General features: G+C 54.1%; 7 protein-coding genes across 7 annotated transcripts; 5 read left to right on the top strand and 2 right to left on the bottom strand.

Moving 5' to 3' along the window:
* Positions 1-427: 427 nt before the first annotated feature.
* QC764_307780 (uncharacterized protein) lies at positions 428-1,576 on the top strand (the record flags this gene model as incomplete). The annotated part of the gene is made up of 1 exon (XM_062945888.1): positions 428-1,576. The coding sequence occupies one exon, from the start codon at positions 428-430 to the stop codon at positions 1,574-1,576; it is 1,149 nt and encodes a 382-aa protein (XP_062801928.1).
* A 353-nt stretch (positions 1,577-1,929) lies between these two features.
* QC764_307775 (uncharacterized protein) lies at positions 1,930-2,420 on the top strand (the record flags this gene model as incomplete). Its single annotated transcript, XM_062945887.1, has 2 exons — positions 1,930-2,355; positions 2,400-2,420. The coding sequence occupies 2 exons, from the start codon at positions 1,930-1,932 to the stop codon at positions 2,418-2,420; spliced, it is 447 nt and encodes a 148-aa protein (XP_062801927.1).
* A 371-nt stretch (positions 2,421-2,791) lies between these two features.
* Positions 2,792-4,279, bottom strand: rhp57 (DNA repair protein rhp57; the record flags this gene model as incomplete). Its single annotated transcript, XM_062945886.1, has 1 exon — positions 2,792-4,279. One exon carries the CDS (start codon positions 4,277-4,279, stop codon positions 2,792-2,794), a length of 1,488 nt encoding a protein of 495 aa, XP_062801926.1.
* A 341-nt stretch (positions 4,280-4,620) lies between these two features.
* On the top strand, positions 4,621-7,613 carry QC764_307760 (uncharacterized protein). The gene is made up of 3 exons (XM_062945885.1): positions 4,621-5,276; positions 5,329-5,533; positions 5,566-7,613. Exons 1-3 carry the CDS (start codon positions 5,039-5,041, stop codon positions 7,283-7,285), a joined length of 2,163 nt encoding a protein of 720 aa, XP_062801925.1. The 5' UTR covers positions 4,621-5,038; the 3' UTR covers positions 7,286-7,613.
* Positions 7,614-8,063: 450 nt separating this feature from the next.
* On the top strand, positions 8,064-9,546 carry RPS8A (ribosomal protein S8A). Its single transcript, XM_062945884.1, has 4 exons — positions 8,064-8,398; positions 8,484-8,491; positions 8,736-8,918; positions 8,974-9,546. Exons 1-4 carry the CDS (start codon positions 8,343-8,345, stop codon positions 9,336-9,338), a joined length of 612 nt encoding a protein of 203 aa, XP_062801924.1. The 5' UTR covers positions 8,064-8,342; the 3' UTR covers positions 9,339-9,546.
* Positions 9,547-9,900: 354 nt separating this feature from the next.
* On the bottom strand, positions 9,901-12,569 carry mcl1 (DNA polymerase alpha accessory factor Mcl1; the record flags this gene model as incomplete). The annotated part of the gene is made up of 2 exons (XM_062945883.1): positions 9,901-10,665; positions 10,731-12,569. 2 exons carry the CDS (start codon positions 12,567-12,569, stop codon positions 9,901-9,903), a joined length of 2,604 nt encoding a protein of 867 aa, XP_062801923.1.
* Positions 12,570-12,890: 321 nt separating this feature from the next.
* On the top strand, positions 12,891-14,647 carry QC764_307730 (uncharacterized protein). Its single transcript, XM_062945882.1, has 3 exons — positions 12,891-13,098; positions 13,173-13,341; positions 13,393-14,647. The coding sequence occupies exons 1-3, from the start codon at positions 13,061-13,063 to the stop codon at positions 14,380-14,382; spliced, it is 1,197 nt and encodes a 398-aa protein (XP_062801922.1). The 5' UTR covers positions 12,891-13,060; the 3' UTR covers positions 14,383-14,647.
* Positions 14,648-14,716: the final 69 nt, after the last annotated feature.

Genomic DNA, 14,716 nt, shown 5'->3' with positions numbered 1-14,716 from the left:
TAGAGTTTGGGTGGTCGTGATAACGAGGTCGGCGTGATCTCGCGGTGGACTTTGCTGATATAGCTCTGTTTGGGCGGTTTTACTTAAACCCTTTGCACCCTCCCGCATTTCTCTCTCTCTTTTTCCTTTTCTTTTCCAGAGTTATAGGTGTCTCGGGATTCCTAGAAGGATCACTTTTCTTTCTGGGATATTGTCAAGGTCAATTGACTCACTTGTCGACAAGGTACGGCCATCAACGAAGGCTTGTTTTCATCAACACACCGCCTTCATCACCTGGCTTCCATCATCACACACATCATCTTCTTTCACCCATATCACAACTATCCCTTCAGCTCTACTACCTTCAACACAACCCCTCTTTCTTAACACCACGATAACTCAACATCCAAATATACCTGCTAACCTAACTCCCCATTCCGACTTGCAGATGTCTTCACCTTTTCAAGATAACAGCAACAGCAACAGCAACAACGACAACGACAACGACAACGACAACAACGACAGCATGTCCTCTTCCTTGTATCCCTCCTCAGGTCTCTACGCCTTCTCCCCCATCCACAGAACCCAAGCCGAACTCAACGATCGGGTCGCCAAGCTGGAGGAGATGGCGAGCAAGGCAAAGACTGAGGACGTCAAGTTCATGACTTTTCTCCGTCAACTTTTTGACAGTGTTAATCGCACCCGGCTGATGTGCAAGGGGTTGGGTGAGGAGGTGCGGATGCTGAAGAAGGCTGGGGAGGAGAAGGAGGAGGAGAATCGTAATGCTGGGGTGTATGTTATGGCGCTTCTGGAGAAGCAGGAGGAAAAGAACAAGAAGACGAAGGGACGGGTGAGGAAGTTGAAGGGGAGGGTGAGGGAGTTGGAGGAGAGGGAGAGGGTGATGAAGGAGAGGGTGGGGATGGTGGAGGGGGGGAAGAGTAGGGATTGTGTGTGTGAGAAGTTGAAGGGGGAGTTTGATGAGTTTAAGGCGGTTGTGGAGGAGAGGGTGGTGAAGGTGGAGGAGAGTGTGGTGAAGGTGGAGGAGAGTGTGGTGAAGGTGGAGGAGTGGGAGGAGGAGTGGGAGGAGGAGTGGGAGGAGGAAAGATACGAAGGGAGGGTTTGTGCGTTGGAGTGCCGGGCTGATTGGATGGGGAGGGAGTGGGAGAAGGACGCATCTGAACCGAGGGCCTGTGTGTTGGAGAGCCGGGTTGATTGGACGGAGAAGGAGGAGGTAGAGGGGGAAGAGAGTGAGAAGAATAGCGTGAAGGCCTTTCCGGATTCCCTCCGGGAGGAGACGGCTGCTCTCACGGCCAGCCCCAAGATTGACAAGGGACTGGGCAAGCTTGGGGCGGCTGGGAATTCGGGGGCGGATAGCCTGGGAGAGTACAACCCGCGACACCCTTACCTTCAGGCTTCTTCTCCGGCGTCGAGAGGACTACCGAGCAGTTCTGGATATGGCTATCCCTGTTATCCCTCACCACCCAACTTGCTCCCCTATCTCTCTTCGAGCCTGACCCGGCAGATATACAATGCCAGCGCCTATGACGCCCCGCGGCCAACCTACCGCACTTACGGTGTTCCTTCCGACTCTCAATAGGACACCTCGTCCAATGTGAAGGATTCGGCCCCGTTTTATTTCGGTAACTCATACAGCAGTGGCCATTCTACAACAGCTGCTGCGGGTAGCGTTCCTCCTGGTGGCCGCTCTTCCCCAATGGCAACTCATCCCCAATTTCATCACTATAGTGTGTATGGTCGACCCTTCAACAACAAGTGGAACAAGGAGGACTCCAACAAGAACAAGGACGTGACCTCTACCCTCAAGCACGAGTCATGAGAGGTCAAACCGCCGACCAAAGAGACAACAGCTCCCTCTGAAGCCAAGACAGAGGGAACGGGGGACAGCAAAAATATGGTGATTTCTACAACAACGAGAGAAAGAGGGAGGCGATGGCGTTTAATGATGCCCTGCGTGCGGTTGATGGGGGAGAGGGTCATGATGCTGTTGCGGAGAAGTATGCCGGGGAGATTCATGGGACGGCACAGACTGGGAAGGACAAGGGTGAGGATGTGGAGATTGTTGAGGGTGAGGGGGGATTGCGTATGAAGTTTGAGAAGATGAAGTTGACTCGGGATGGGGAGATCTGGCTAGAGGTGGAGGATGAGGGGAGCGGTGAGGAGAGTGACGATGGTGAGGAGAGTGACGATGGTGAGGAGAGTGACGATGGTGAGGAGAGTGACGATGGTGAGGGGGATGAGGATGAGGATGAGGATGAAGATGGTGATGAGGAGTGGCAAGAGGACGATGTGGAATACTATGAAGAGTCTGAGGAGTACTATGATGATGATTATGAGGATTACGGTGAGTTGGATTCGGTTGGATACAAAATGAAAATAAAACACCAAAACAACCCATGCAGCATCTTATCATCGAATATTAAGAATAAAAGAATATATAAAGAGGATTTATCTCTGATTACTCTTCTCAAAGTTTGGCCTGGCAGTGATGTCTTCTTTCCCAACCTTAGCCTGGCAATATGTATTCATCCACGTGGTGGGTAAAAAATAACTGATATTGCAAGTCGGTACAATGTGTAGTTATTCTTAACCTATGCTTTTTAAAAGAAGAATAGGCTTTTAAAAGATAGTCAAGAGGTCTAAAAGGATAATCAAGAGGCCTATTGATTACTTTTGAGGCCTGTTTCAGTGTTTTATAGTGCCAGTCTTTTTGTCCACAACGTGCCATCCAAATAAAAATTTATCCATACTCTTTCCCCAAGCCCTTTGGCAGTATTATGCAATATTCCCTTTGCTAATCCTCCCCCGCATCAACAACCCTCACACCCCCCTTCCAAACCTCAAACTCCACCGGCCCCCCTCCCTTCTTCTTGCCACCCCTCCCACTGACATCAGAAGCCGGCGCATTAACCCCCCAAACAACCTTCATCCACCTCTTCCACCCCTTCATCGCCCCCATCCCCTCCACAGCCCCAACATGATCCCCATACCCATAATTAACCGGCCTCCTGAACAGCGCTATCCTCCCGGATATCTGCGTCGACCAGACAAGCCCCAAACTCGGCGTCTTCAACGGGTAGTCCAGCGATGGGTTGTCACCCCAGCCGGTAAACCACTTTTGCTGGTGATCCAGCGATAACGCAGGATGAGCGTTAATCTCAACTTCTGGATCGGGAAACTCGGGGTTTAACTGCGGCTGTGGCGGTGGCGGTGGCGGTGGGATTGGTATTGCCCCCGCCGGTCGGGATCTTGATGCCAACGGTGACTCCTGTGATTGTTTCCCCAACACATGTGGGAAAGGTGCCTTGAGTGATGAAGCTGGTGTCTTGGGGGGGACAGGAGCAGGTGTTTTGAGCCCGCCGGTGCCTGAGAAACGATCGGCTACTTGGTTGGAGACCACCACCGCGAGGTTGTACTTTTCTGCTAAATCCTTGAGGTGCATTCCCAACTTGATGAGCTCGTTGGTCCTCGCGCCCATGTTCGAGGAGAGGTTGGAGTTGGCGGTGGGGCGCTCGAATTCGGCGCGGTAGTTGGCTGCTACTGAGTCGATGATCAAGAGGCCGACGTTGCGGCGGGCGATTTCCACCGGGGCTTGGTAGGTGAGGATGTGGTCTTGGGATTCGAGGTCGGGGGTGGTGGTGCTGATTATTTTGTCGAGGGTTGGGCGGGCAGACCGTGGGAGGGTGGAAAACAATGGGTTTTCGGTGATCATTTGGGAGAGGCGGCGGGTTGAGAGGGGGGCTTCGGTGCTGATGTAGAGAGCTGGCCGGGAGAGGCCGTGGGGAGGGGGGAGTTGCACGGCAAGGAGGAGGGTGAGGAGGAATTGGGTTTTGCCGGCGGCGGATTCACCCGTGATTTCGGTGATGTGGCCGGTGGGAATGCCGCCCCCGAGGGCGAGGTCCAGGTGGGGGTCGAGGGTGCTGATTGTGATCCATTGAGAGGAGAGGGTGTCAGCCGTGTGCTTTAGGTGACTGGTTTCATGGTGATGATGTGGTGGTGGTTCAATGTTGGACTGTACATCGTCGTGTTGTTGTTGTTGTTGTTGTTGTTGTTGTTGTAATGGTGGTGGTGGTGGATCTGCAACACCAAGATCGGTGTGTAGGGCGTTCAAGATGGCATCACATAATCGCTTCACATTTGGCAGCTTGGTTCTGGTTTCTATTTCAGCAGGATCTAGGATCAGGAGGTCGGCGGTGGTGTACCCGCGTGACTCGAGGGCTGAGATGAGGCCGCCAAACTGTTTGACTGGGAATTCTGGTAGGACTCGCAGCAGGTCTGTCATGGTTTGAAGATGTGGACCTTTTGATAAATTGATATCGATACTATCAATATCAGAGAATCAGGCAACGGAGGACGTTTGCTCGGCACCGATGGTGGGGCCGTTCGATCTGGCGTGCAGTGCGGAGCTTGGCAGGGCCCCCGCCGTTCCTCATTCCTCACTGGGCCTAGCGTCTTTCCAAGAGCCGGGAACCGCTGCAGGGATGTTTCTGGGGGCAGTGAAATTAAAGGAAGGGTCTCTGCATGTTTCTGTTTCTTGGATGCATGGCGCCAGGCACAGCTTTTCTTCACTTCATTCAACCCCTGAGATCGACATGGCCCGCATCTTCAGAGCTTCATAAAAACAACTTGTTTGCTCCAACGTTTCCCACACCGCATTACAATGGAATGGCCGGCCGTAGCACAAACACCCCGTAGGTACATGCAATAAACAAGTCCTCCCAGGTTGCTGGGAGCCATCTTTCGTCGATCCTGTGTCCCGTGTGCGCTGTCATCTGCTGGTGGTGGTTCCCCATCCTTGCCCGCCAATGTCTCACACCCCAGTCCCCCTCCCACTTCCCACACGGAGTCCTCTTTTTAAACATCTCTTACCCATGGCACATGTCTGCCGATCACCTTTGACCCGGAAAGGAGTGCGTCTTTTCTTGTGCCTGCTGGCCAGCACCGTAATGCCAAACCCGCTCTGACTTATGCTCTCTCTTCTTCCCAACCGTCACTGTCACCGTCGCTTGTGATTCAGGTGACGCAAGCCAGCAAGCGAAAGATGAAGATGAGGGTATCTACTTTTTGTCAGCTCGCCTTCTTTGGCATTTCGGTCGAGGGACTGGCCTTTCCAGGTCCCCAGCCAACCGGTGTCATTGCCGTGGAAGACGGTCTTGGGTGGACGCCGAAACCAACAGAAGCTCCGGCTGTGAACGTGCTGCTGCGACGTCAGAATGGCAGGCCTTCAAACTACATCGCCGCTCCCGATAACACTTGCGGCTATCTCGACGGCAACAAACGTGTGTATAGCTCTGGATCACCGTGTATGAAGATGGTGCTAACTATTTCTAGGTGACCCATTGACCTGCCCGGACGAACAGCAATGTATCTTCATCACGGCTTCAGGCAGATCTCCGGCTGGAGTAGGCTGCTGCGGCAATGGAGGCTGCAACTTCCACACAGCCTGTCTGGACAGGAAGGACCTCAAGGACTGTGATGAGGATTGCCAGGCGGATCCTCAAATCCTCAAGTGGCATGTAGCATTACGTGAGATGATGTGTTGGATCGGTTATACTGACTGTCTCGTAGTTCGGCGTTCGGAAAGCAACTGTGCAACACCATCAGCTATGAGCTTGGAGCAGTCGACTATTACTGCAGTATCTTCAGGCAGAGAAGCATCGAGGAAGCTGATACGACTCATGTGGGCCAGAAGACGAGAACCATGTCTACCATCACTCCAAGCCGCACTTCAACTCGGCGCACAACCACTGCTGTCAGGAGCAGCAGCAGTTCATCGCAGTCGTCAGGGTCGAGCTCGTCATCGGAGACGGAGACGGAAACGTCGGCTACGGATAGATCACTCGAGACAGCCTCATCCAGTGTCGATACCGCCCCCGCAGCCACTTCGTCCGATGCTGCCGCTGTGGTCCCGGCCGAGAGTTCTTCGTCCAACGCCGGTGCTATCGCGGGAGGTGTCATTGGTGCTATCGGAGCTATCGCGCTCATTGCGTTTGCATTCATTTTTTTCCGTCGCCGGAAGAAAGAGCAGGAAGGCCAGACGCAGATTCCGGACGGGCCTCCTCAACCCCCCATGTATCAGCAGCCATCTGCGCAACCGCCATCTCAACCACCATCTCAACCGCAAACTTACCAGCAATCGGCTCCACCGCCACAACAGTCCACATACGCATACTCCCAAGCTACTACATATCAGCAATCTTCTTACCAGCCATCGCAATATGAGCAGCAGCAACCATCCGCCTACCAACAGCAGCAACCATCAGCTTATCAGCAACAGCAACCATCGGATTACCAGCAACAACTGCCACCACAGCCTGTCCCGGTCGTGTCGCCCTTCTCAGACCCTCCGCGCCAACACCAAAGCCAGTCCGAAACACCTTCTTTTACCTCGATTTCTTCATCGTCTGCAGCATCCGCCATCCCGCCGCCACTCAAGCTTTCTTCTGCTACGACATCGCCCTATCTGCAACAAGCAACCCCGGCTCAATTTTCTCCTCTCTCTGGTACCACCATCGCCGCTCTAGCCACCATCCCCGATATGCAAAAGTCGGCTCATCATAACCACCCCCCGCCTGAGAAATCGCCAAACTACTACCCAGCTCCGAGCCCCATGTCGACACCAGCCGCTTCTCCACGGTTCTCTTTTGACGGTATCCCTCCAGCGCCCCAGCCTCTCCAGCCGTACCGACCGGAGTCTGCTGCCTATCCGAACCAGCCACAGTATCAGCCCAGGCAATACAAGCCCTTCGTTCCCCAAACCAGCGCAACTTACATGCCCAGCGCCAATGACACCATGGACTCGCCGGTGTCCGCTTATAACGCACTACCAGTGAGCCCCGTCTCAGCATTGGGATCCCACCCCATGGACGACATACCTGTGGTTTTGGCGACCGCAACGGCAGGGACAAGGAGGCAGCCGAGCGTGAGGAGAGTAAGCGGGGAGAAGAGTGGTGCCGTACCGCTTGTTTTGCAACCTGGTCTGGGAGCGCAAAGATTTGCCCCTGGCACTGTGAAGCAGGTTACAGTCCAGAGGGGTATGTCTAGACGTGGTCAGAATCCAAAGTCGCCTTCGCCAGTGCAGCAGCAAGAGGGACAGCAGCCAACCCAGAGCCCGGTCGTGTTGCCGGCTCAGCCAAATCAGCCCCAAGCACCAATAGGGGCGGAGGACAAGAATCAGCAGGAAAAGCAACCCCAGGTTAACGATCAAGAGGTCCAGAAACCAGATCAGGAGGTGACACAGGAGAAAGAGCCACAACAAACTAGGAACGTTGCGGCTGCTACGTCATAAGATTAGGGGATTTTCAGGTTGAAATGATTTGTATGAGGAAAGAAAAAGACGTCGAGGAGAAAGACGTCGCGGATACCCCCTTGTTTTGCGTATGATTTATTCCTTTGGAGAGACTATTTGTCTCCTCCCTGATTTTTGGGCCGTTTTGCTGCCCGGGACACATCTGATGAAGATTGGATTGATTTCATTTAACTTTCACCGTACATACTTACGAACTCTTTTTCAACATATGCATACACTTACATAGATTGTAGCTCAGAGACTGGAGTTGAGAGACTTGCCAGAGCTTACAATTCAGATTGAAGCATTGCTTCAATGTTACCTTTTACTATGACCGAAATCTATGTCCGGTCGTAGGCTCCAACTTCGATTGATGGCAGTGATGTACAAGCTTTCAATGCCCCTCTCCCCCCCCCCTCTGTGCTTCGTTGTGGAGAGCGAAAGGACTGTCACTACCGTATGGCATGGGACAAGTGTTTCCTTATCGTAACTAGTGACTGCAGATTGGTGACATCAACTCAGGCTCGATCACAGATGACAGACTCCGCGAGGCTTTCTGCTTGAAGGGGCCTCCTGGGAGCCATCATTTCCAACCCTAACCCTCCACATGGTTGTTTACCCAAATTTGACAGGCATCTTGGCGCAATTGGACTGCGAGGCTTGGCAGGGCCAGCGACAGAGCGGGCCTTCTTCCCCACCAATTCTTCGGTTGGCCCGTGCTTTCTCTCTTAGGGCTCCACAGCACTGACCCGGCCCTACAATGTCGCCGATTTTTTTCGCCCACAGTTTGCAAAAACATATCGCGCCTTGCCCCGACCTTTCCACAACCGTTCAGTAGTCAACGACCAACGACGTAAGTAACCACCACGATACCCATTGCCCTCGACCAGGCCGACGGAATTCGAAGCGAGAGCCGATATTTGCAGATTCGAAAAGATTCAATCTTCCGAGAATTTTGCAGCCCTGCTCAACCTTCGACTCCTGCCGCGAAACATCCACCATCGACCGGCATCACGAACAATTTTGCTAACCCGACCTCACAACAGAAACCGGCAAGATGGGTATCTCTCGTGACTCTCGGCATAAGCGCTCCCACACCGGTGCCAAGCGGGCGTATGTTCAATCCCCTTCCTTTTGTCCTCCTGGCTGGTGTCGATGGAATCCAAGATGGTGGTTGCTAACTTATCTCGTGCTGCAGTTTCTACCGTATGTCCTAACTTCCTCCTCCCGTTTCCTAATCATAATACATTTGCCCCTCGACATCTGGGGGCACTCGAAGGTCCGCATGGAGGTTCCTGTGGTGGTTCACACACTGGGTGCTTTTCTTGCTTCTCGAGAGGAGCGGAGAGGTGGCTGTGTCGTGGGCCGTCACAGGAACTAGCAACCCATCGCGTTCTGAGCCTGTCATCGCACACTAGGAATGAAAGCAATTTCTGACAGTAGCGAACAGGGAAGAAGAGAGCCTTCGAGCTTGGTCGCCAGCCCGCCAACACCCGTATCGGTGCCAAGCGCATCCACACCGTCCGCACCCGCGGTGGTAACCACAAGTACCGCGCTCTTCGTCTCGACTCTGGTAACTTTGCCTGGGCTTCCGAGGGTACCACCCGCAAGACCCGTGTCATCGTTGTCGCCTGTATGTTCTTCCCAAAATCTGAAGACCTTGAGTTTCAGACACTGACCTCTGCTAGACCACCCTTCCAACAACGAGCTTGTCCGCACCAACACCCTGACCAAGTCCGCCGTCGTCCAGATCGATGCCGCTCCTTTCCGTCAGTGGTACGAGGCCCACTATGGCCAGCCCCTCGGCCGTAGACGCCAGCAGAAGCAGGGTCAGACCGTTGAGGAGGTAAAGAAGTCCAAGTCTGTTGAGAAGAAGCAGGCTGCCCGCTTCGCCGCCGGTGGCAAGGTCGACCCCGCTCTCGAGAAGCAGTTCGAGGCCGGTCGTCTCTACGCCGTCATCGCCTCCCGCCCCGGCCAGTCCGGCCGTGCCGATGGCTACATCCTCGAGGGTGAGGAGCTCGCTTTCTACCAGCGCAAGATCCACCACAAGTAAGCGTCACGCTTGCGTGTGAGGACAAAAAAGGACAAATAGGGTCTGAGCTCGGGTTCGCGTCGGTTTTCCCGCATGGTGTTCTTGTCGTTTTAGGGCTGCCCATCTGCATTCGCCGGTAACAGGCACGGCGCGGGGATATCGGGGATATAGGGCAATGGAAAATGATATACCCACCAGTAGAGCGGTTCGCGCGATTAATCGAGCCAGGTCAAGCCATTTTTGTTTTGTGCCGTTGCTGTCTTCTATGATTTTCTCTTGGTGATTCTTCCTGTTGTGAAGTTGCCAGTGTCTACTTTGTTTTGAGGTGATAGATTTCAAGACAGGCTTGATTGGAAATCAACTGTCTATATAAATAAGTCGTCAAGAGCCAGGCTAGAACAACTCCTACGAACTATCACGGATCTCTGACTAGCCAAATACCGAGACAGGCCGTTGATGAACACAAACAGAATCTTTTATACCATGCTGCTCCTCGAACAACAGATAACTAGATACCCAATGCAATTCAATATCCATCATTACTCATGTTCCCATCCTTCTTCTCTTCTTTTTTCCGTCACTTTCAAAAGTCACTCTCATCCCCACTCCCAAACCCTCGGTGATTATGCGTCGACATCCGCCCATCACTCCTACTCCTGATTTGTTTCCCCACCCTCTCCTCGCCATACTCCCTGATCTTCTCCCCCAGGACGGTCCGTCCATACCTCTCGGCAATCTTGCCTGCCGCCTCAATCATCTTCCCAGACGTGTCCCTCATGAGCTTGACAACCTCCAGCGCGCGCATACCCCTCTCCTCACCTCCCTCCCTACACTCCACCGCCAGGAGCTGCAGTAACGTTTTATCAATCTCCAACGAAAGCCTAGACCGCAGCGCGCGTTGCGAGGCGGTTGATTGCGTGGCGTCTAGCAGGTCGTCGAGCTGGGAGGCTTGGATACTCTTCAGCATGAACCCTTGGATCAATTTATCACTCTCCCCGGCCGCGTCGTCCTCTCCATCCGAGTCTGAGGATTGATCGAGCATCATGTCATCGTCGTCGTTGGTTGGTTTTGACTTTTTAGGTTTGGGCGGTCCAGAAAGCGGGATGGAAAACTCGAATTCGGAGAGTAAAGGCCGGGGAAAGTAAGGGTACTGATCCCCTCCTTTTAGGATGATGCAATGGAATTTATTGTCCGCCACCGCGATGGGGAAGTAAGATTCCTTTTTTCGGCCCGAGGCGAGACGTGGGAGGAGGGAGGTTGACAAGAGGGGAACCCAGTAGGCGCGGGAGGGGAGGCGCCAGTGGAGGAGGGTTAGGAGGGTTCCTGTTGTGTCGTATATACATGGGTCCTATTACGCAAAGTTAGAAGGGCTGGGTGGTGGGGTGGGAAAAAAAAAAAGGGGGGGGGCTTTACGCCAACATCGGAAAAAAAGACTGATTTCAACGAGGCACCGTCCGGCAAGGCGACAATGTCTTCGTTTTGGCAGATTTCATCCCGCTTGATGTTGTAGATGGAGTACAAGAGCCTGGACATCCCGTCCGCGCCTACTGGGCCGTTGCCAATCGTCATGATGTAGTCGTTCCATCCCGCGCAGGTGACCACGGGGCTGGACTTGGGGCGGTAGACTCGGTAGGGAATACCAAAGAGGGTGTACACCCGAACGTAATTCGCCGTGGTGGTGACAGTAATAAAATTCTCGCCTAGGGCCATGGCCAACACGGCTTCACCCTTCGGCAGGGAAATCCGCCAGTCGTTTCTCTGCGTCCAGGTCTCGTGGGGACGGTAAAAGACCACAGCCGGGGCGTCGTCTTTTGGTGGGCAGGAGAACAAGGAGCCGGTGTTGGTGAGGCAGGCTTGGTCGTAGAGGAACGTGTCGGTGAAGTGGAAGTCGCGGTGGAATTCGTGGTCGTAGAATTCGACCGTGACGGTGTGGTGGCTGTCTTGGTCGACAGTCCAGATGAAGCCTATTAGGTTGAGGCAGAGGTACTTTCTGTTGCCGCGCCAGGGGGTGGAGCCGGGTTGGAAAGGGGGGTGGTGTTGGAGTTGGAGGGCATAGTTGGCTCGTTTGGAAGGGGGTTGGCCGTCGGTGGTGTCGTCTGCGGGACGCTTTCGGCCGGTGTTGAGCGCATAGCCCGCACCGTCGTCGTCCACAACAAAGTCATCCTCCTCTACTACGTCATCATCAAGGAGGTCGTCGAAGCTATCTGGCGTACCAGCTCGGGGACGGCTAGGAAGGGGTTGTCTGTCGAGGCCATTGGAGATTCCTTCAAGGGGGTCGTGAATAAAAGGGGCCGGTTGCCGGGGGAGCTTGAGCATGGAAGCAAACTGCTCCGAGACGAACTCTGGGCTGATGAACACTTCTCCATTAGAGGTAGTGAAGGAGGCCAGGTTTTTGGTTGGGTGCCAGGCGATGTCGACGACGTTGGGGTACTCATATCTGGCGACCACGCTCTGGTCCTTGGTGGACCAAATCAAGAGCTTCCTGTCCTTGCCGGCTGAGGCGAGCAACGCTCCGTTGGGAGACCAAGCAAGAGCCGTGACATCTCCCTCATGCCCGTTGGAAAACACCCTTTGCTTCTCCCAGTCATTCTTGGACACAACCTGAATATCCCTCGTAGGTGTGGGCACCGCAAAAGCACGGCCATCAGGGTGCCAGACCACCTTGGTCGAGGCCTCGGAGTCGGTCTGCACCCTGCCAATGACACCGTCCACCTTTCGAATAAGCTCGGGATGATCCGTCGTCAAAGAGTAAATGTAGATGATCCCATTGGTACATGAGACCGCAAGCATGGTGCCCTTGGGGTCGAACGAGATATGCTTCGTCTGCTCTCCATGCTCCTTCAGCGTAAGCAGGTTCGTGGTATCCTCCATGTTGACCAGCTTGACCGTAAGCTCGTCACTAGCAACAGCGCACCACTTGTCGTCTGGAGAGAGGGCAACATCGCGAACTGGGAGGCTTGTCCGCGTCAGGAGGCGGTCAAACATGTTGGTCTCGAGCGAGTAGTAAGCGAGAGTGCCATCTTCCGAGCCGGCAACGAAGAACTTGTTGCTTGTTGATACCGCAACATTTTGTTCCTGGCAGTCGTCCACATTGTCAGGCTCGCCGTCTGAGCCGGTCTTGTACACACGAATGGTATTGTTGGAGCCGACAGTGACCAGCTTTGTTCCGTCTGGAGTGTAGGCGCATTTCGTGGTGCCCGAGGTGTGGGCTGGGCGAGCCCTTGGTCGGGATGCGATGACCGACGACGCCATTGTGGTGTTTACTCTGAGTCGATCCGTTCTATTATCGCATAGATGAACCAGTAACTCAGCAGAGGTGTACTTGTCGTCGTCGTAGCAGTCCCCTGTGGATATCCAACCGACGGGGATGTTTGAGCAGCTGGGCGGTGAAAGTTGCGCCCCAGGAAACATCCGCTGAAAAGGAGACGCGTCTCACCGCGTTTCAATTTAGCGGTCGCGTTTCGCTGCTGTCGTGCCCCGCCTCAATTGGCCCGTGTCCCACTTACACTACACCACGCATCAAGAACTGTCAGCTGTCACCGCCTGGCATGTCCATCCCCTTCTGTCGGGCTTGCACTGATCCGCTGGTGACCACTGATTACACTATCATGAACTGAAGGCAGCAGAATATACATCTTCCGGGTGGCCAGGCAGCTGTATTTCCAGATCTATAAGTCAGGGGCTGTTTTTCTCTTCTTTTGTCTCCTTTTTCCCAGTTCAAAATCGATAACCCCGCAGTCAAGATGCAGTCCTCAGACCCAGGTCACTTTTTCGAGACAGAGTGAGTTATCCAAACTGACAGGGGCCCCTATTCGTGAGTGTTTGGATCACGAGCTAACCTATACACCAACAAAGTGCAGAGCAGGCCACAAGGCAAAGAAGGGCGGCCAAGTCTGGCAACAGATACGGCAACCCCATCGTCTTAAAGTCCAAGATCCTCGCAGCTGTGCTGGACCCCAGATCCCCGTCTTCTGCTATCTTGGTTGCCGAGTCTGCAGGAGCTGTGAGGAGGGTGGACTTTGAGGTAAATGATTGGATTCCTTAGCAACCCACAGCATATGCTGATAGTGAACAGGATCCTGAAAACACCAAAGCAGTCTATCGCGGCCCAACAACACCAGTCAGCTGTGTCACCGTCGGAGGCCCAAATAACGGGACACTCTTTGCTGGTGCCTGGGACAAGTCAGTCTGGTCTTGGGACTTGGACACCAAGACACCAGGGAAAAAGTACATCGGCCACGCAGACTTTGTCAAAGCAGTCGTCTGCGCCAGGCTCCGAGGCAAAGACATCCTCATCAGTGGCGGCGCCGACAAGAAGATCATCGTCTGGGACATCGCCTCCGGAGCCCGCATCCACACCCTCAAAGACGATGTTGTCAACATGCTCAGCATCCAAGATCTAGCCGTCGACCACGCAGCCTCAACCGAATCCGAGATCTCCCTCATCAGTGCGAGCAGTGACCCGCATATTCGACGGTGGAAGATTCGGACCGACGGCTGGGAGCAGGTGGTCGAGGAGCTGCCCAATGCGCCTGGCACGGAAAGGCGGACAATTTTGGAGCACGAGACAACCGTCTACAAACTCGTACTCGACCACGACGGGGACGAGGTCGACTTGTGGACGTCGAGCGGAGACGGGACGGCCAAGTGCCTGTCGAGGATAAAGAACTTCAGCTGCGAGGACAGTTTTCAGCATGGGGATCATGTTCGCGCTGTGGCTGTCACGGACCAATGGGTGATCACGGCTGGGAGGGACGAGGACATCAAGTTCTGGGATCGGGCTTCGGGGAAGCTGTACTGCTCTCTGCTGGGGCACTATGATGAGGTTACTGAGCTGGTGCTCTTGAAGAATGCCAAGGGGTCGGCTGAGAGACTTTGCAGTGTTGGTATCGACGGCACTGTTCGGGTGTGGCCCTTGGCAAAGGCAGGTCTGGACACTTTGGTTGAAGAACAGAAGAAGCCTGTCGCGGAGGAAAAAAGGGAGGAAACTAAACCCGAGGGCCTGCTGAGTGCCGAAGAGGAAGCAGAGCTCGCTGCCCTGATGGAGGACGACGATGAAGAATAGAAAGTACCTCAGGCTTAGGCTCGGGCACGCCACCCTGGCTTGCAGTTCGTATCTTTTGCCCTCAGACACTGTGTTCCTGCGTATTGCTGCGGGTTGCTCTTCCAGACCTGCTTGTTTCAGTGTTCCCGTCGTTCTACACGTGGTTCCTGGGACGCCACCGGGTTTGATTGCGCGTGATTGCAAGGACTGAGCGTGAGCTGCATGTTTCCGCTCAGCTTGACGGGAGGCTGCCTAGAGGCGTGCTATTCGAGTCGGACGGAAGCGCTCTGCGAGGTTGGTCGGTGATAATGAAGTTTCAAGGCAACACCATAACAACTTGGGAATATCTCGGGGC

This window comes from Podospora pseudoanserina, chromosome 3, assembly GCF_035222485.1.
Source record: "Podospora pseudoanserina strain CBS 124.78 chromosome 3, whole genome shotgun sequence".
In the NCBI taxonomy this organism is placed as follows: domain Eukaryota; kingdom Fungi; phylum Ascomycota; class Sordariomycetes; order Sordariales; family Podosporaceae; genus Podospora; species Podospora pseudoanserina.
The sequence above is the reverse complement of the archived record's forward strand: the minus strand, read 5'-3'. Positions and strand labels throughout refer to the sequence as shown.

What these genes read in the sequence shown, in the direction of transcription:
- QC764_307760 (XM_062945885.1), top strand. Translation starts at nt 5,039, where the DNA reads ATGAAGATGAGGGTATCTACTTTTTGTCAGCTCGCCTTCTTTGGCATT. An exon ending in CTATCTCGACGGCAACAAAC is followed by an intron (nt 5,277 to 5,328) that starts GTGTGTATAGCT and finishes AACTATTTCTAG; the next exon opens with GTGACCCATTGACCTGCCCG. An exon ending in GTAGCATTACGTGAGATGAT is followed by an intron (nt 5,534 to 5,565) that starts GTGTTGGATCGG and finishes ACTGTCTCGTAG; the next exon opens with TTCGGCGTTCGGAAAGCAAC.
- RPS8A (XM_062945884.1), top strand. Translation starts at nt 8,343, where the DNA reads ATGGGTATCTCTCGTGACTCTCGGCATAAGCGCTCCCACACCGGTGCC. An exon ending in CCGTGTCATCGTTGTCGCCT is followed by an intron (nt 8,919 to 8,973) that starts GTATGTTCTTCC and finishes GACCTCTGCTAG; the next exon opens with ACCACCCTTCCAACAACGAG.
- QC764_307730 (XM_062945882.1), top strand. Translation starts at nt 13,061, where the DNA reads ATGCAGTCCTCAGACCCAGGTCACTTTTTCGAGACAGA. An exon ending in GGTCACTTTTTCGAGACAGA is followed by an intron (nt 13,099 to 13,172) that starts GTGAGTTATCCA and finishes ACACCAACAAAG; the next exon opens with TGCAGAGCAGGCCACAAGGC. An exon ending in TGAGGAGGGTGGACTTTGAG is followed by an intron (nt 13,342 to 13,392) that starts GTAAATGATTGG and finishes GATAGTGAACAG; the next exon opens with GATCCTGAAAACACCAAAGC.